The sequence below is a fragment of the Zingiber officinale genome, chromosome 4A (genome assembly GCF_018446385.1).
Source record: "Zingiber officinale cultivar Zhangliang chromosome 4A, Zo_v1.1, whole genome shotgun sequence".
Lineage (NCBI taxonomy): Eukaryota > Viridiplantae > Streptophyta > Magnoliopsida > Zingiberales > Zingiberaceae > Zingiber > Zingiber officinale.
Window position 1 is genome coordinate 132,111,675 of NC_055992.1, and position 20,858 is coordinate 132,132,532.

At 35.7% G+C, this 20,858-nt stretch overlaps 1 protein-coding gene and 1 pseudogene across 13 annotated transcripts; both read left to right on the forward strand.

Moving 5' to 3' along the window:
• Positions 1-6,387: 6,387 nt before the first annotated feature.
• LOC121971285 lies at positions 6,388-9,115 on the forward strand. 13 transcript variants are annotated; one of them, XR_006109099.1, is made up of 5 exons: positions 6,388-7,201; positions 7,869-7,950; positions 8,012-8,139; positions 8,339-8,395; positions 8,904-9,115. XR_006109099.1 is itself a non-coding variant. In XM_042522464.1 (2 exons), exons 1-2 carry the CDS (start codon positions 6,658-6,660, stop codon positions 7,907-7,909), a joined length of 585 nt encoding a protein of 194 aa, XP_042378398.1. In that variant the 5' UTR covers positions 6,391-6,657; the 3' UTR covers positions 7,910-7,951. The 13 variants fall into 13 exon arrangements, 4 of the variants coding, with proteins under 4 accessions (XP_042378398.1, XP_042378399.1, XP_042378400.1 ...); XR_006109101.1 differs by having other exon boundaries at positions 8,023-8,139; XR_006109103.1 differs by having other exon boundaries at positions 7,877-7,950.
• A 4,089-nt stretch (positions 9,116-13,204) lies between these two features.
• Positions 13,205-15,009, forward strand: LOC121972801 (annotated as a pseudogene).
• Positions 15,010-20,858: the final 5,849 nt, after the last annotated feature.

Genomic DNA, 20,858 nt, shown 5'->3' on the forward strand with positions numbered 1-20,858 from the left:
GAAATAGTATACTCATAAATATGGTTAGATTTTTTATAAGTCATGTAAGTCTTCCATGTAGGATCGAAAAGAATTTAGATATCTCCACAATGGTATGATATTGTCCACTTTGGGCCTAGACCCTCATGACTTTGCTCTTGGGCTCTCCCCAAAAGGCCTCATCCCAATGGAGATGTATTTCTCTTTATAAACTCATGATCTTTCCCATGTATTTTTAATGTGGGACTATGTTTGTAACTTTACAACACTAACAATCCCCCACTCAAACAAAGGACCACAGGCTTCCCATGTCCGATCCTCGACCCACCAGGTCTTCCTGCCACTCGGTCCACCCGACCTATTAGGACTTCCTTGCCTAGCCGCAACTAGGACTTCCTGCCTAGTGTCTGGTCCTCTTGATCCGAACATAGGAGCCCCCACTTTCTTTGTTCGTGGTCAATATTGTACCCACATGGCTCAATCAGACCATAGCTCTTGTGTACAGTCGACGATTAAACCTTCTAACAGTTCGGACTCTGATACCAATTGTAGGATCGAAAAGAATTTAGATATCTCCACAATGGTATGATATTGTCCACTTTGGGCCTAGACTCTCATGGTTTTGCTCTTGGGCTCTCCCCAAAAGGACTCATCCCAATGGAGATATCTTTCTCTTTATAAACTCATGATCTTTCCTATGTGTTTTCAATGTGGGACTATATTTGTAACCTTGCAACACCAACATTCCAATATCATTCTGGGGCTATGCCTTAGAAACAACAGCACACACACTTAACCGAGTTCTAACCAAGACAATAGATAAGACTCCTTATGAATTATGGTTTAAAAAGAAACCAAATTTGTCTTACTATAAGATATGAGATTATGATGCTTATGTGAAGAATGAAAATTCTAATAAGCTTGCAGCAAGATCCATAAAATGTACGTTTGTAGGTTATCCCAAAGTTACAATGGAATACTATTTTTATCTTCCAAGTGAGCACAAAATTATTATGCTCGATATGCTACTTTCTTGGAAAGAGAGTTTATTTCTAAAGAAAGTAATGGGAGTAAAGTAAGTCTTGAAAAAATTATAGACTCTACAAATAGGTTGGTAGATGAACAGTTAGATAATGAGACGGTGCCACAAGTACAAGTGTCTTCTTCATCCGAGACTGCTCATGAAATACGAGATCAATGTAAGTCTACAAGAGTACACCGAGAGCCAAACATATATTGTTGGTTGGTAACCCAAGATGAGGAAGTACTACTTATCGAAGATGATGAGCCATCAACTTACGAGGAAGCAGTTGCTTCAAATGATTCTGAGTAATGGATAGAAGCCGTAAAATCTGAAATTGACTCTGTGCACAACAACCAAGTTTGGGAGTTGGTTGATATACAGTTGGGGTAAAAACTATAGGGTGTAAATGGATCTTTAATAAAAAGATTGACATGGATGCGAACATAAGTACCCATAAAACAAGGCTTGTGGCAACGGATTTCAATCAATGTCAAGGAATTGATTATGATGAAATATTTTTGTTTGTTGCAGTGCTTAAGTCTATTAGGATTTTGCTAGCTATAGCAGTTTACAAGGACTACGAGATTTAGCAAATGGATATTAGAAATGCTTTCCTAAATGGAAAGTTATAGGAGAAAGTATATATGGTATAACCTCCCAGTTTTATAATATCTAAGAAAGCCAATAAATTATGTAAACTCAGAATTTATGGACTAAAACAAACATCTCAGAATTGGAATCTGCGATTTAAAGAAACCATTAAAGATTTTTTTTTCTTTGTCAAGAATCTAGAAGAACCTTGCATGTACAAAAAGGTTAGTGGAAGCAAGATTACGTTCCTAGTATTGTATGTTGATGATATACTTCTTATAGGCAATAACATCCCTAACCTAGAATCTACCAAGACTTGGTTGGGAGAATATTTCTCAATGAAAGATATTGGAGATGCAACCTATGTCTTAGGTAGAATATACTGAGATAGACAAAGTATGTTACTAAAGTTGAGTCAAGGTATATACATTGACAACATGCTGAATAGATTCGGTATGCAGGACTCTAAGAGAGGATACTTACTAGTGTCACATGGTGTACATCTTTCTAAGGTTATGTGCCCAAAAACATAAGAGGAGAGGAGTAGAATGGACAAGATACCTTATGCTTCGGCTATAGGGTCCATTATGTATGCTATGATATGTACTCGACCAGATGTCTCATATGCTTTAAACATAACAAGTAGATATCAGTCAGATCCTGGAGAGGGACATTGGACTACGGTAAAGACTATATCCTCAAGTATCTTAGAAGAACAAAAAACATGTTCTTAGTTTTTGGAGGAGACGAGGAATTGTTTGTTAGAGGATACTGATGCAAGTTTTCAAACAGATTGGGATGATATGAAATCGTAGTAATGTTATGTGTTTTGTTTGAATGGTGCAATTGTTTATTGGAGGAGTTCCAAGCTGGAGATAGTTGCAGATTCAACAATTGAGTCTGAGTATATAGCAACTTCGGAAGTAGCAAAGGAAGCTATGCGGATCAATAATTTCATAGCGGAGCTTGAAGTGGTTCCTAACATTGTTAATCTAATTGTGCTATACTATGACAATACTGCGACCATAGCACATACAAAGGAGCCAAGGTCTCACCAACGATCCAAGCATGTTCGGAGGGGTGATGTGTTGATTGACAAAGTAAATACTAGCAAGAACATCGCAGATCCACTCATAAAGGCCTTACTTCTACATAAACATGAGACCCATGTGAGGAGCCTAGGATTAAAAGTCTATAATGTTTGGTAATAGTACAAGTGAGAGATTATTACTGTGCACTTATGTGTAAAGACACTCCTTATATATTTTGTGGATAATCATTTCATAAAGGCAAGTTTTTATCATTAATCATTTACTTTACTATATGTATATGATTAATGATAAAGTTTTACGGATTAATAAATATATTAATCTAAAAACAGACATTGATCGAATAGATATCTAAAGGAAACATGAATATTTAGATCAACGCTGAGTATGACTAAATTGAGATAGATCGAGGGATAGATATCCAAGTTATATTTCGGGGTGTCTTGAGTTTAGAGGTACACTATACACGATCTGCTTAAGAGGAGACCACATATTAAGCATCATTGATCATTTCTCTAATGAACGACTGTAACTGATCTTTTGACTTGAGACATTTATTTATTCGATATGTGGAATTATGTACTTTAACGTTATTAAAAGCAATCTTTAATTGGTTGTAATTAATATGATAGTTGGGTGTATGAGAAAGCGTAGAGAGAATAATATTGAGTCAATAGAGGATTCATCGCTCTCTTGGATAAGGAGTTAACATCCTGGCCTCTTAATAGAGATATTAGTGACTCGAAATCCATGTCTATAGGAGGAATATTTTATCATTCAAGAGGAGTATATTATATACTAGAAATCAAGTAAAACAATTAATTTGGTGATGATGTGTAATGTACTGGATTAATTGGAAGTTAGGCTTAGGCTTAGATGAAGAAATTGAATTACATAGTAATCGGTTCATGATGGCTTATACTTTATGACTAATACTAATTTTATCATGTTGGGTGACTAAAAACTGTTACTAGACGGTTACCTTAATCTGTGAATGGATTTGTACTGTCTTCATGTATAAAACCTAAAGGGTCGCACGCATAGCATGAAACATGAATATTATCGATAATTAATTATTTTAATGGATACTAAAATTAATTAATTAATTATTTCTAAATTAGAATTAATTGGATTATTAATTAATTTTAAAATATTGGAAGCTATAACATATCAAGATCAAATATGGATTTATTTGATCCAAAGGATGATCAATAGAGAATTCGAATAGCTATAATCATGATGATTAATAGATAATTTGAATAACCATAACCATGATGATTAATGAAGATTTTGAATAGTCATACTTCTTCATCTTCCTTGGAGGCTATAAGTAGTCATCCTTGGAAAGATTCTTTAACGATCTCTCTCTCCACTTCTCCCTTGAAGACTTCATCTTCACTTTCTTCTATCGAAAGAGATCGATAGTGCTTCCAAAAGGTTTTGTCAATTTAAGAGGTTAATACCTAACAGATCATGTTAAGTTTGTAATTTAATACGCGTGGATACTGCTAGAGGAGTCACACATGGGACTCTCATTTGTTTGTGATATCTATTCTATTAAGGATTACAAGGTATGTTTTAATTCATGTGATTTTATTTAAAATTATATATTGTACAAAGAGATCCATGATTTAAGGAAAAACATCTGATGCTAATATATGTATTTTGCTGTGCTCCTATTTCAACAGTGGTATCAGAGCTAATTCGTAGTTAGATTATATAGCACGAAACCTCTTCTTAAATTTTTTTTGTGGAATTAGTATTTCGTGAGGAGATGAGAGGGAGACGAAGAGGTGGAGGAGTTCGTATTTGATGCTGTGTTTTTTTTAGGGTTTTTAGAAAGGGTAAAATAGGAATATTACTAAATTTATTTAGAAAAAAATGTGATAAAAAAATTATTGATGAGTCTATTTAGAAAATGAGGTTTGTTTAGTAATAGATAGGGTGTGGATATAAACTTGACCATGGTTCAAAACTGCAGGTTCGACGGTTCCTAATAGGTCGATCATTAACTTTAATCGTCCAAGACGATTACGGTTCATGGTTCGAAACTGTCGATTCACGGTTCGTCATGGTTTATCACGATTCAAGATTATTATATTAAAAAATTATAAATTGATAAAATCGTTTATTAGAGATGATTTATAATTATTAAGAGTAATCATAAGGCAAACGAAAATATATTAATAAGTTATTAAATAATTAATTAGCATATTAAATTATTTATTCATAAATAATTATAAATTAACTAATAAATAAATATCTATATAAAACTATTTATTAGTTATTAAATAATTAACTAATATTAATAGTTACAGTTTAATTCGGTAGAATATTAAGATTTTATTTGGAGACCAATTTAGCTGTTCATGGGCCATAAAGTGGATTTAACCATTTAGTTGTTTATGGGCCGTCAAGTGGTTGCATTATGTGCACAGGTTCAATCGCATGGGAGCATTAAGAAAGAAAGAGTGCGGGCGACGAGTAGAAGCTCAGAGCTCTGGTATGAATCCACATCATGCCTACGCCAATTTCGCAATTACAACGACGACGTTCGCTGCTGCCTTCATAGATTGCGCCGAGGAAGTTACCGCCGCCCCTGCTGCCGCAGCCGCCATCGGCCCCGTCCCCGCAGCCGCCATCGGCCCCGTCGTTGAAGGGCCTGCTGGACTGACTGGGATCGTTATCGTCATCTTTTCTATGAGTTAGGTTATGGGTAAGTTGTTGCGCAAAGAGAGGGCAACACCTCTCAACCTCTAAACCGCGGAAGAAGAGGAAGAGAAAAAAAAGATTGCGCGGAACAACAAGACAAAGACGCACAAAAGGAGAGTAAACACGAGGAAGGAGAAGAAGAAGAGAAAAAAAAGAGTTACCGTGGTTCGGCGACTTGCCTACTCCACAAAACGACCGAAGATTTATTAGAATTCTCTCTACACAAGAGAATCACATCTAATGATTCTTGTGTTTTGTTGTTGTACAATAGGCTTACAATAGTCCCTATAAATAATGCTAAACCCTAGATCCAATAAAATCGTAACAGAATTTTGTTATGAAAAATCACAACAAAATTCTGTTATATAAAATCTTAATAGAATTTTATTAAGAAAAATCTTAACAGATTTTTCTTTTATAACATCCCTCATATTAACCTTTATCCAAATATGAGTCACCCCTCAACAATCTCCACCTTGGCGAATATTCACCCCTTCGAAGAACATGAGTATCTGAACAAAACTCCATCTGGATCTCTGGGTCTGGGCTTCCTTCTTCTAGCATCTAGAGATATGGATCAAGTTCAAGCAATGTTTAAACTTTTCTGTGGTCACTGGCTTTGTTAGCATATCTGTAGTGTGAACTTTCTCAAGTTGAATTTCCCCAGAAGAAATCAACTCTCTGATCTTGTGAAACCTCACATCAATGTGCTTGGTTCTCCACTACAAGAAAATTGGGATTCTACAACACTTAAACGACAACGCTTTTTATAAAAAGCGTTGTCTATTTTTTTTTAACAACGCTTTTAGTGAAAAGCGTTGTCTATTTCATTATTTTCTTATTAATAGATAACGCTTTTCTAAAAACCGTTGTCTATTAGTGATTTTTACATGTCAAAGACAACGTTTCGTAAAATGCGCTGTCTATTAGACTTTGTTTTAGTGTCTACGACAATGTTTTTTAAAAAGTGTTGTCTATTGTTAAATTCTTATCTAAATCTTGATTAATAGAAACCATTGGATCTAAGTAAGAAGTAGAAAACCTGAACCCTTCTCCCAACTCCTATCTTCCGATCGTTTTTATCCCGAACCCTTCTCCCAACTCCTCATCTCACGCGGCCTTCTCCATCCAACTCCTCTCCGGCGAACCACTCCGAACTCCTCTCCGTCAAGACCACACCTTCGTCCACCTTCGTCAAGCCGTAGATCCTGGTGCTAAGGCGATCGACCCCGACAGATCGACCCATCTCTTCGCCTCCTTCACCCCCGACGTTGAGGCAGTGACTGGTATAAGGAGGACAAGATGAGCGTGTGTCCAGTGCTGGCCTCGGACACCCATGGCAACCTGGACGAGCAGATCATGAAGCTCATGCAATGCAAGCCCCTCGCCGAACAGGAGGATACATCTCGCCCTTTCCCTCGCTTATCTTATTTTCGTCCGATCGCTCCTTCGATTTATTCCTTCTCTGATCAGGATGTTTGTTTTGAGGGTTTTCTGCTCGATTCATGTGTATTCTTTATAGATCTGAGGTTGAGTGGATATTTAGCAATTTACAGATCTGCGATGCGTATTCATGCATACCTCTCTTCCTTCCTTGCAAAATTTCCATTTTTTTTAACGTTCTTCCATGATCTTATCACTGCCTGTGGATGCGAGGGGCAGGCCCCGATCGAGCCCAACAAGCAGATTTCCTCCATGGTAGAGGAGGCAGCGAGGTTAGCTAGGCATTTCTGCGAGATGGAGTGGCCTGTGCTCGTCTTCCTCGATTCCCACCACCCAAACAAGCCTGAGCCTCCTTATCCGCCTCACTGCGTTGTGGGATCAGGGGAGGAGGATCTGGTTCCAGGTACCTTCTCACTACTCGTTTAGGGTTGAAGCTAACTTGTTTGTTGAATTGCCTGTGTGGATGAGTTCTAGTGGGATCTGTATATTGACGAGATATTTGTTTCTAGTGTTTCTGTATATTATTTTTTATCTCTTGGATGTTTGCACAATGTCATCTGGAAGCTTCAAGACAGGATGATGCCAATACTGAGTTTGTCTAATAGTTAAAAGCTCTAGATTAACACCCATACTCTCCAAATTTAACACTATGAAAATGCTAGTTTAATTTTGTTTCTTCTATATACTAGCTGCCACATAAGCAATCTCTATTGGTTAAATTCATATTTATTCTACTCACCCTGCACAGACTAAAGGCGCCATCCATTAATCTTTCTTCACGAGAATTCTGTGTTGCCGAACCAGAGTGTTTCCCCCTCCTGTTTGGCTTTAGCAATCATTTTTTGTCCACACATTTAAACTTGTAAGATAAGATAAACAGAGAGATTAAAGATGAAGAGTTTGAATTTGAAACAAGGTATATGGAATATCCTAAAACTTATTATGGGACTTTCGAGCACCAGTAGTACCACAGCTTACCTCTACTACTAAACTGTTCTAAGTTGATCGAAAACTTGTAAATTAGATGTCTGTGCTTTACCACTATTTTGTAGCTGGATCCTTTTACTCAGTTTTGCAGTTTTATGGTTGTATAGCAGATGAGTTGAGCTAGAGCATTTAAAGAGGAGGATTCCGTTGTCATGTATAAAGTTGGTGAGCTTAACATGCCTGTTGGGTTTCTATTCTTTCACAAAGCTTTCATATTGAGCCGCAGGAGGCAAGCAGGAAGAAATCAAACGCCCTGTTGATGGACCAGCCGCAGGAGGCAAGCTTCCAGATGACATTGTGATTGGGTTTCTAGTTACATGCATTAACTGTTTGTTCTATTAACAAGGAATAGAGGTAAATGCTTCTATTCCCTTCTTGTGTCTTGCTAATTGCTAAAAGTTCACAATAAGTTCACATTGTTAAGACATTAGCTTTTGCAGTCCAATGTTTGTTTAGTGTTTTTTTTTCCCTATGAAAATAATATTTGGAATTTCTTGCAGTTTATCATTGTGAGTTAATAACTATATTTATAAGTTTTTAAATAAAATTTCAGGTTAGGGTGCTTTGCGAAAAAGCTAAGGAGGTTTTAATGGAAGAAAGCAATGTTCAGGTAGACATTACTTCTTCTAAGTAAGTTATTCAATTTAGTTAAGGCCCTTGTTAAAGTATAACATTGCTGAATTTCCTTGAAGTTGTTCACTCGCATGCTGGCCATGATCATTCTCTATTAAAATTAGAAAGGAATGTAAACAACACAAACCTCAACTGATGTCTCATAAGAAGTTCTTATAGAACTTCATTGGTTGCAGGCGTAGAAGCTTACTATAGATCTGTATTATTGAACTTCAAGATATTTACATATATTACAAGATATATACTTCATGTAAATATGAAATAAAAAACACTTCAAACTTACTATATATACTTCATGTATTACACGATATTTGCTTTCTTTCTGCAGTTTGAAGAAACGTTGCATTTTTGCCAGCTTTCTTTCTTTTTTTTTCTGCAAGCATTTCATTTCTGAGTTATGAGTTTTGGTTCATTTATAGAAAATAGCTAGTAGAAGTAATTTTTTGGTTCAAACTATTGACTGTAATTTTTTGTTTATATTTCAGGCCAACTGTTCAATCTGTTCAAAGCTCACAAAGATCCTAGACAAAATCCAATTGCTTATTCCTGTAATAGATTGAGAAAGACAAGCTACTTCTTCAGTATTGTGGTAGTAATTACTGTACTGTTTTGTTCTGTTCTCAAGCCGAAAATAATTTTTGAGTGTAGCTAGTAGAAGTAAACAGATTGTTGGCTTCGAGGCCGGCTAGTTATTTTGTGCTCTTTTGTTTTATTTGTGAATATCACTATCTACTTTGAAACAGAATTAGTGTTAATTTCTCATGTAATTAAATACTAATATTATTTCAATGTCAGAATTCTATTATTTTGGTATGAGTTTGAAATCATTAGCTGAGTTGATTATATGTAAAATTCGAATCTAGACATGGTAAAAGAAAAATAATAGTTTCGTAAATATAAAAATAATGATTTTTAAATATTTTTTTTAAATTTTTTTTCTTTAAAACGACAACGCTTTTAAAGCGTTGCAAAAAGTGTTGTCTTTGTAAAAAAACAACGCTTTTAAAGCGTTGTAATAGTGTTGCAAAAGCGTTGTCTTCGCTACAAACGACAACGCTTTAAAAGCGTTGTCGTTGAGCAGACTTTTAACAACAGTGCCTTTAACAACGCTTTTTCAGGCACAAAGACAACGCTTTAAAAGCGTTGTCTATTAGCTTTTTTCTTGTAGTGCTCGCATGATACACTTAATTCTTCGCTAAATAGATAGCACTCTAACTATCGCATAACAACTTGACTCCACCTTGCTGAACACCCAGTTCTCTGACCAACCCTGTAAGCCATAAAGCTTCCTTCGCTGCTTCAATTGCTGCCATGTACTCAGACTCCGTAGTAGATAATGCAATAATATATTGTATCATAGATTTCCAACAAATAGGTCCTCCTGCCATAGTGAACACGTATCCTATAGTAGATCTTCTGTTATCTAAATCTCCTGCATAGTCTGCATCTACATGTCCAGCAACTGAAGGATCTTCCGGTTGTCTACTGAACATGATGCCATAATCAGTTGTATTTCTCAAGTATCTGAAAATCCATTTCACTGCATCCCAATGCGGTCGACCAGGATTTGAGAGAAACTTGCGCACCATACTAACTGCTTGTGCCAAATCTGGTCTTGTGCAAACCATGGCATACATCAGACAACCAATTGCACTGGCATAAGGAACTTTTGACATCTCTTGGATCTCGTCATCCATTTTGGACACTGTGTACTGGATAACTTGAAGTGATGCGCCAGGGGTGTACTTACCGACTTTGCATTCTTCATGTTAAACCTATCCAGTACCTTCTCTACATAGCTACGTTGAGACAACCATAATCTCCCTGCAGCTCTATCCCTATGAATCTCCATCCCAAGAATCTTCTTTGCTTCTCCCAAATCTTTCATGTCAAATTCCTTGCTCAGTAGTCTTTTCAATTTGTCAACCTCTTTCATCTTCTTCGTAACAATGAGCATGTCATCTACGTATAGTAGTAAGAAAATAATGATTCATCTTCAAGGCTCTTCACATATATGCATCAGTCATACTCACATCTCCTATATCCGTTTTGAATCATGTATGAATCAAAACATTTGTACCATTGCCTAGGAGATTATTTTAATCCATAGAGTGATTTCTTCAACTTGCAAACCAACCACTCTTGTCTAGGCTGACTAAATCCCTCGGGTTGTGATATAAAAATCTGCTCCTCCAAATATCCATGAAGAAATGTCGTCTTCACATCCATTTGCTCAAGATGCAAATCGTGATGTGCCACTAAAGCTAACACCGCTCTAATTGACGTATGTCATACCACCGGAGAGAAAAATTCTTCATAGTCAATCCCCTTTCTCTGTGAATACCTCTTTGCTACCAACTGAGCTTTAAACTTCACTTCTTCTCCCTCTGACATTGCTTCTTTCTTCTTGAATATCCACTTGCACCCTGTAGCTTTCTCTCCTTCAGGAAGTTCCACTAGATCCCACGTTTGGTTCTTATGCAACGACTCCATCTCCTCTGTCATAGCACCTGTCCACTTGTCCTTCTCAGAGCTATGTATCACCTTCTGAAAAATTGTAGGGTCTCCGCTACTAGTAATAAGTGCATAAAATACCAAGTCTTCGAATCTGTATCTAGTGGGTGGTTTTACGACTCGTCTCGTTCTACCACTAGCTATAGTGTGATGCTCCTGTGCTCTAAGCTAGAATCATCAGAGTCATGAGTCTTTAGCTCCACCTGCACAATATCTTTCTCCATATTACTTTGTGGTGTTTCCTTTCCTTCTTCCCAAGTACGCTGTAACATGACTTTCTCGTCAAACACCACATCTCTGCTGATCATCACCTTGTTTGCCTTAGGATCCCAAAGCTTGAAGCCTTTAACTCCTTTTTGATACCCTAGAAATATGCACTGTCTTGACTTCGCATCCAGCTTTGATCTTTCTTCACTAGATATGTGCATATAGGCTGGACATCCAAAAACTCGAAGATGAGAGTAAGCTATTTGATTCCCTGTCCATACTTTCTTTGATACTTTGCCTTCTAGTGCTACCCTTGGTGATCTATTAATGAGATAACATGCCATGTTAACTGCTTCCGCTCAGAAATTATTTGTAAGCCCTGCATTCAGCCTGAGACATCTTGCCTTCTCAATGATTGTCCTGTTCAACCTTTCTGCTACCCCGTTTTGTTGAGGTGTTCTGCGAACCGAGAAGTGCCTCATTATCCCATGCTGCTCACAAAATTCTTGAAACCTTGAATCCGTGTACTCAGTCTCATTATCTAACCTAAGGCATTTGATCTTCATTCCGGTCTGGTTCTCTACTTCAGTTTTCCACAATTTAAACTTTGCAAAAGTTTCTGACTTGTGATACATAAAGTATACCCAAACCTTTCGTAAGAAATCATCAGTAAAATTCACAAAATACAAGTGCCTTCCACGTGATGCTACACTGGCTGGTCCCCAGAGATCCGTATGTACGTAGTCTAGAATCTCCTCTGTTTTGTTTGTTGCCGTCTTGAATTGCACTTTGCTCTATTTTCCAAGAATACAGAATTTGCAGAATTCAAGCTTACACGTCTTGACACCCTTCAACAAATCTCTCTTGTGAAGTTCTAGCATCCCACGTTCACCCATATGCCCTAGTCACATATGCCACAAGACAGTACTATCTGATTCAGACTCTACCGAGGCGACTCCACCTACAACTGTAGTCCCTATCAACTTGTAGATGTTTCCTGCTACCTTTTGTCCTTTCATTACCGTCAAAGCTCCCTTGCTGACCTTCAATACCCCGCTCACTGATTTGTAATTACAACTAATACCATCCAGTGTGCCTAGTGAGATCAAGTTCTTCCTTAGCTCTGGTATATATCTGACATCACATAAAGTTCTGATCACACCATCAAAAATCTTGAGTCTGACATTCCCTATGCCAATAACTTTGCATGACTCATCGTTTCCCATCAACACTGAACCAGAATCCACTGCCCTATAGGTATCAAACCAATCCTTGTTTGGAGTCATGTGATATGAACATGCAGAATCTAAAATCCATGCATCCGTCAGCTGCTCCGAACTTGACATAACTGATAGCATATCTCCATCACCGCTCTCTGAATTTTCTTCTTCAACTATGTTTGCAGACTTTGCCGAACTACTTTTGTTCTTTGCAACATATTTCTTTATCTTTGGACAATCTCTTTTGATATGACCTTTGCCTCCACATTTGTAGCACGTGATCACCTTCTTTCTTCTTGATTTAGAATGAGTCTTGTTGTTGTTACCCAATCCATGTCGAGATTTGCTCCTACCACGCGCTCTTGGTTGCTATTTACCACAAGTCCTTCTCCTTGAGAAATTTCATCGCTTGTTTTCTTCCTTTGGTAAAAACTTAGCAACGCACTTGTGATCTTCTCCAATTTGAGAGTTTCCTTACCCCACATCAAAGTAGTAACGTCTTCGACCTGCTTCAGATCACTTACAATGTTGAAAACATTGATGTGCTGACTCAGATTGGTTCCTTCTGTCATTTTTAGCCCGAATAATTTCGCTTGAGATACAGCTTGTTTGTCAATGATTTTAACATGCACCGGCTTTCCAGCTTTTGTCAAACTGTCACCGGTGACTCCTCGTCCATGACATGGTACATCACGCAGAAGTCGCCCCCGACATGTTGAAGAAATCTGCCAAAAGACCTGTAGCTCTGATACCAATTTGTTGTGCCCAAAGGATGTCCACATATCTCCACAATGACATGATATTGTCCACTTTGGATCTAGGCCCTCATGGCTTTGCTCTTGGGCTCTACCCAAAAAGCCTCATGCCAATGAAGATATCTTGCATCCTTTTAACCCCATGATCTTTACTAAATCTTTCCAATGTGGGACTTTGATTGAACCCCAACATGCAAGATGGAGGAGGAGGGAGAAGAACATTTAGGCGTTTAGATGCCTCAGAAGAGATGAAACTGGAACTAAGGCTTGGACTCCCTGGAGAAGACTTGGAAGAAGAAGAAGGAGTCCTCTGTTTTATCGCTTGGTTTCATCTCCAAGGCTTCAAAGACCTCCTCCATTAGGGTCTTTGGAGCAGTTAAATCTAAAAATGAAGGTATTTCTAGTACTAAAAAAGTGTTTTCTCTATCAAGTTTTCTTCTTTTGCATACTCTTCTATTTTTGTTCTTAGGTTTTCAGCATCAGAAAACTGGATTTTTCAAGTTGCAGAGCCAAGCTGGGACTGAAAAGGAACACAAGACCACTTGAGCTAATGGGGAATTTGAACAACAATAAAGCCTCGAGAAGGAGAAAGCATATGGAACTGCTGGACCCAGCACCAGCTCCCAGAAGAGGTTAGTAATGATGATTGGCCTATATGCCATTGTGGCTGTGTGGCCTATGCCATCTCTTCCAAGATGGCATTTTGAGAGTAGCACTTTGAATGCTTAGATGGCAAACTTTGTTGTTTACTTGTGCTAATTGCTAGATTATGTATTCATTCCTTTACTATATTCCTGCCGTCATATTTTGATACTGAAAACTACCTTTCTACTTCTTATGTGACTCACAAGGGAGTTACATTTGGTAGTCGAAACACTTCAATTGTCCCAGTGAATATCTTTTCTCGGCTTCCTAATTATTAGTATAATCTGAACATCAAATTAGAAAATGTGAGCCTATAAAAGTTTTTCTGTCGATGCTAAATTATTCCTTAGTCTTTCATATTCTAAAAATTAACGAGATGGTAGATTTTGTAGTTGAAAGATACACAATTGAGTTGTTGTACTTCTACTTGCTACTACTGAAGCCACTGAAATACATTTTACATCATACTTCATTTATGTGGAAAATATGCAGAGCTGCTGCTGTTCCTGTTGTTGGTTGGCCTCCCATTAGATCCTTCAGAAAGAATCTAACAACTAATTTAGCCAAACAAACAGTGGAGCCAGAGACTGGAAGAATAGTGGAAGAAGTGAAGCTTGAGAGCAACAAGGGTTTGCTTGTGAAGATCAACATGGATGGTATCCCAATTGGGAGAAAGTTGATTTAAAAGCTTATGATACCTATGAGAAGCTCTTCAATGCAGTGGAAGAGCTCTTTCTAGGCTTTTTGAAGGTACTGGAACTTTAGGTAGACAATTTTGTGTTCTAGAATGATGCTAATCTTTGCTTGTCTTAAGTTATCAGAGTTGGCTAGGATTCACACAATAGATGAAGAATTCTTCCTTTTTCAGTTTTCTAAGTACTTTGTTCAATACCCCCCATTTCCTCCCGTTAGTAGGTATATGCACATGTTGCTTTCACAAACTATAATTATAGGGCCTTAAAGGTGTTCTTGATTTTCCCATCCATTTTCTTTTACTAAATGGACAGGTCAAAAGGATATCTCTGCAAATGGCATTCAGAAGGATGAGGAAGCAAAAAAAGCATTCACAGGTTTAATGGATGGCTCTGGTGACTACACTTTGGTTTATGAAGACAATAATGGTCACAGAATGCTTGTTGGGGGATGTTCCATGGGAGTAAGCCTTGTTTTTTTCTTGAACTTACCTAATTCCATCATTTGTCTTTTTGTAATGCCAAAGTATGAACATGACAGCACTTTCGGCTTGATTACTGCTTGCTCCCTCTTAGAAAATCAACGTAGATGCATGCCTATGGCCAGCAAGGTCTAGAAAAAAATGATCTTGTAATATATGTTTCTTTAACTAATACCATTGACCACTTGCTTGTGCTACTACACTCTGTCATTAGAATATTAGAAAGCTTTTAATGACCTCACAAGCTACAGAACAAACTATCGCCTAATTCTCCTGGCTGGTTGTATCTTTGTTTAATTGATACTTGTTTACTTTGAAAACTATAAGTTCTAACTCCCATAATTGAACTGATCAATATTTAGCAAGAAGGAAAAACTACTGAAATTTTCAATTAGATCCTAGTACTCTCTAACTCATACCAAATTAGGATACTGAATCTCAAAACCTTGTTGGCACCTTAAATAGTCAGCAGTGATTCGGGGATAATTCAGCTCAAGCTTGAATGTAAACCATGAAAAAAACACAAATTAAAAAGAAGAAACTTGATTCAATTTTCTCTAATGAATTATAGTACATATTGTAGTAATGAGAAACAACCAATTCCACCTTTATTGACATCAGTTCTGACACTTGCAGGATGTTTGTATGCGCATGATGACTTGTATCTGTTTGTTAATATTACAGAATAATTAGTTGGTGCTTCTGTTCCCTCTAGTAGAAGTTCATTAACATACCAAAAAGTATTATTATTATTATTATTATTATTAAATAGAAACCTAGTTTACCCTATTCTAATGCAAGCAGTAGGCTATGAAATCATTACTGTCAAGCAATTAAGCAAGGAAAAGGACTAATTTGCCATGATATTGCAAACAAAATGCATCCTAGGAATTGGAGGTGTAGAATATACAACTAATGCGAGTGTGGACCTTTAGGAAACCGATACACTGTCTGCCTGAAAGGTCACTAAGCACTTGTTTGTATACTAGTGACTCAGCAAAAGGCACCCTTAAGCATTGCAGATGAAAGAGTAGCTTTCACACGGATTTTTTTCCTAGATACGTGATGCAGTGGGTGGAAATCATAAGAGCATTCATAATAATTTGGGATATTTTTCCCAAATATTTATGATCCCATTTTTACATTATCTTTCAAATATTTTACTATTTAAATATCTTAACTTTCATAATAAAATATCCCACCAATCAAATATGATGAGACTCACCATATTCAATTAAAAAATAAAAAAAAAATCAAAAAGTAATGACAACCCACTTTTTTGAGCCCCACGTGAGGAAATCATCGAGCACATATCTATGTCGGGTGATTACCATTAATCCCTCAAATATTCCCATAATGGGGGATATTTGAGAGGGGGGATATTTAAAAAAATATCCCCTCCAAATATCCCTCATTGAAGATATCCTAAGGGACGAAGCCACGTACGGACTGTCCTAGGCTATAGCCCAGCCCTTGAGTGACTCCATCATTCATGGCACCAACTAAAAGAGAAAAAAAAAAAAAAATACAAAAATCATAATTCTCAAGTCCCAATCATCTGGTAAATACCAAGTCACTGAAAAAAATGAAAAAACAACCTATGCTATTTTATTTTCAATTATTTTCTTTTTATTAATTAAAATCTTTTAATTTACTTGTAAATTAGAGATATTACGGCTGTTAGTCTTCGTATTTTTACAAACACATTTTAGCTCCCTATAATTTTATTTTTAATTCAATTATATATTTATTTAATTATTATTTTTATTAAAATTATAAATACGAATCTCATTTTTCGATCTAACTTGTAATATGCTTGTTTGTTATTTCCTTAGCTATCAGTTAACTCTGATCGTGGGTTATAACTATTGCTTCCACCCTCCTTGTCTTCGACTTTGAGACCACGTTCCAATTCTCTTTTGACTTTAGTTGTCTCACTCGCCCTGCTCCTCCCGTCATCCTCCTCTGTTCGTCCTCCGTTAACTATATTGTCTGCTTTTTCAGCATCGCTTATTCATCTCCATGCCCTTTCCCTGTTGCTGCTTGTGGCCATTCCCTCACCCCCGAGATGTAGTTATCAACATGACCGCCCTCAGTCGTTATGACCTTCAAATTTCTAATATCTACGAATTAGATAATATCGATAAATTAACTTAACAATTCATAAATAATAAAAAAATATTTTCTAAAAATAATAAAATTGGGTGAAATATAGAAAATAACGAGATGGTAGACTTAGCTAATTTAGAATCAGTTTAGTTCATCTCTAATGCCTGATCCATCCTTGAGAAAGCTGATCCAATCCACTGCAATAGCAGTGTGAGTCATCCGGCTAGATTCCAAGATGTTCAATCCGAAGTGGTGAATTCACAAGGTGACGCTGACGCTGATGCATACAGTGACCGTTACCTTCCATTTGGACCGTCTGATCGTCTCAATCATTTTTGAGGTACTAGGCGGAAATTTTGATCTGTATTGAGATTTCAGTCTTAGATCGGAATGATACGATTTTGGTACCATATCGTGTCGTGTCGATATAACTTCAGTTTTTTTAAAATATAAAATATATTAATTAAAAACTAAAATATTTAATATAAATATTTAAAAAATAAATAAGATAAAAAATAATCTTTTTAAAAAAAAGAAAAGATATGAAAATAAATAAATAAATAAATAAAAATTTTATTATAATTTTTAAATTAAAATAAATGAAATATAAAATTAATTAGATAATTTTAGTAGACTTTAATAAATTCTCTTTAAATTATCTCTATCATAACTAGGAGTTGATTAAAATAATTAACCTAAGTTTAATTTAAAAAAAGTCTGAAATCCGACACCACTCGCGAGCCTGCACGACTTCGGCGTTGTCGCGGGGTTGCGCTTCGGCGCTGTCGCGGGGTTGTGTGATCAGCCATGGCTGCGGGGATTGCGTGATTCCTTCGGTGCGACTACGTTGGCCGTGTGACTCCTCTGTAGTGATCGCAGGGTCACACGATACCTCTGCAGCGACAACGGAAGGATTATGCGACCCCTCCGCTACTGTTGCAGGGTCGAACGACCCCTCCGTTGTGACCACGTGGTCGCGCAACACGTCGCACCTGTCGTGGGTCTGGTGCAGGAGTCGTGCCGGTGCCGGTCGCCAAGCGGAACGACACGTTTCGCCCGTTTCGACATGACACTTTAAACCATGAAATTTTTTTAATATTTTTTAAAATAAATATTATTAGAAATATTTAATTTTATTAGTTATAGCAAAAGGTGGAATTTGCCACATAACAGCCCAACATGACCGACCCTACAAGCATTTGTAAGGAGATAAATCGGGAAGTGTGCAGTTGGTCACTACAGGAAGAGCATTTTTCTTGATTTTGTCGAGATTCGACATCTTGCTCATTGTAACAAGTATTAGTCAACTCAAGTATGTCCCTGGACGATATTTATTTTTATTAGTAAAATGGGTAATTTCATATATTGCCAATGATTATTTATTGTGCAAAAGGCGGGTCCCGCCGCCCAGCGGCCCCCTAGGCCTGGCCGCCAATGATTATTTATACAATTGGAAGCAGTGGTCAACTAGGCCACGTATCAATAATTTTAAAAATATCAATTATTTTTAACTCCGAGAAAGGAAAGTCTCAGACATAGCGGTAAAATTATTGTATGACCTAGAAGAAATATATTTGAGTACTAGATATAGTCACTACTTATAATATACTATTCCTCGAAATCCCGTATTGATGGGAGTTTCGTGAACTAAATTATTTTTTTATCAAATTTAACTTTGATAAATTATTAGCAAAATTTATTTAGTCAAAAATATTTAACTAGAAAATATTGATGGTGAATTATTAAAAAAGTGAAAGGAAAATAAAATTTAAGAAAGAAATAATATTACAATATTAAATATGTTTTTAACTTTGAAAAGTAGTTTTATAAAAAATATTAATAAAGTATAATCAATAAATATTTTTAATTTATTAACAAAATTTAATTTTGATTAATAAATTAAATTTTTAACAGTAAAAAATTTAAAATTACTAATTAAATTTTAATAAAAAAATAAAAAAAAAATAGCAACCAAATGTAATTTTAATAGTAAAAAAATTAAAATTATCAATTAAATCTAGCACGAGTAAAAAAATAAAAATGATCCAGATTTAATCTATAAAAAATTTAAAATTTTTGACGAAATATAATTTAGCTAGTAAAAAAATTAAAATTACCGATGAAAATAAATCTCAACTAAAATATATTTTAATTATAATTTTAAATAGTTAATATCTAAACTCATATATTTTTAAATTAATATTCATATTTGATTTATGGAGATATATATATGTAAAATTTATAGACTCCAATATAATAGAGGCTCTAGACATAGATCTTAATGGTCTATACCTTCCTTCCATCCCATCCCACTCGTGCTTGTGGTTAATAATTGGACTTTCATGGATTACGACTCAGTCAAACTATCTATCTTTTGTTTGTTCTCATAAAATTTCTGGTTCAATGAAAGCATAAGAAAAAGAAAAGAAGGAACAAAACATCAGGAACGTTGACTCTCTGTTTCCTAAATGAAAAATGATATGGATCATAAAACATGAAATAATAGATCATGATTTTGCATGTTTGTTTTTGAATTTTTTCTTAAATTTTTTTCTTAAATTTTTTTCTTTTGAACATATCATTGTTCTTCCTAAATTTCGTGCCCATAAAAAAAAAAGGGAAGGTCTCTTTCGCTGGGCCAAGCCTGATCTAAGGACAGTCAAGAACATGGAGACTTTGCTAGGCACACGAAAGGAATACGAGAGCTTTGTCATGTAGCGAGACAGCTATACCTGCATCTATATCTCCTTTCAATACAACCCTCTTCCCCACATCAAGTTTCTTTTAGAAAATACTATTCTATTACACACCGTATGCTTTCGAACTCGGGAACTCGGATTAGTGAAAAGGAAGAGAAGATCGACACCAATTTTCTTATTAAAATATATAATTTAAAATAAAAAATTATTTTATTAAATTTAAATATTTATTTTTCACTATATATCATATCATGTATTAATTTTTCTATTCAAAATTTAAAGAAGTATTATTTATAAATATAAATTTTAGAAAATAGATAGGGTAACTGATACAAAGATTTTTTAACTACTCTATTCAAAATTTAAGATTTAGAATAAAATCTTTGAATACAGTAACTGATGTGGATGTTCTAAGATTTATTTTGCAATATTGTTTTCGAGAATTTACCAAGGGCACATAGAGATTTGAAAAATTTTCGAATCATGCATTATGGGAATGACTAAAGCACACATTAAATTAGATGATTTTTCTGTTTTATCCCTCCTGTCAACATTAACTTTCCACATGTCGATTTCTAATGCATCCGAATTATATTTGAAACGTTTAATTTTAAAATAATTTTGATAATTCAAATGCATGCAATCTCAATATCTCTCTCTCCACTCATGAAAAGCAAATCTCTTCCTTCCATTTACTTGTCAATTTATATAACTCATTTTTTTTTAAATTTAATTAACTACTAAATCAGAATCAAGATTTGACATCAAATCTACTTTCTCTAAACTCTACTATTTCATATGGGAATTCATAAAAAATCTAAATAGTCTAACTTTATCAGTAAATTTTGATCAAAATTTATAGATCGACCTAAAGTGCTTCGATTGCACTCATTCCAAGTCTTGTGAGTTTTTGAAGTACTAAGGAGTCCAAATGTAACGCCTCAAGTTTTTTTTAAAGAATTCATAATTTTTAAGAAAATACATAAACTGTGGACATCACTTATTCATACTTCTATAACAGTTTCTTAGTTCAAATAAAACTACATAGACGGTTCGAAAGAAAAGATAACTAAATGCGGAATTTAAATTTGATGGTCTTCGGGTTGTACTGCTCTTG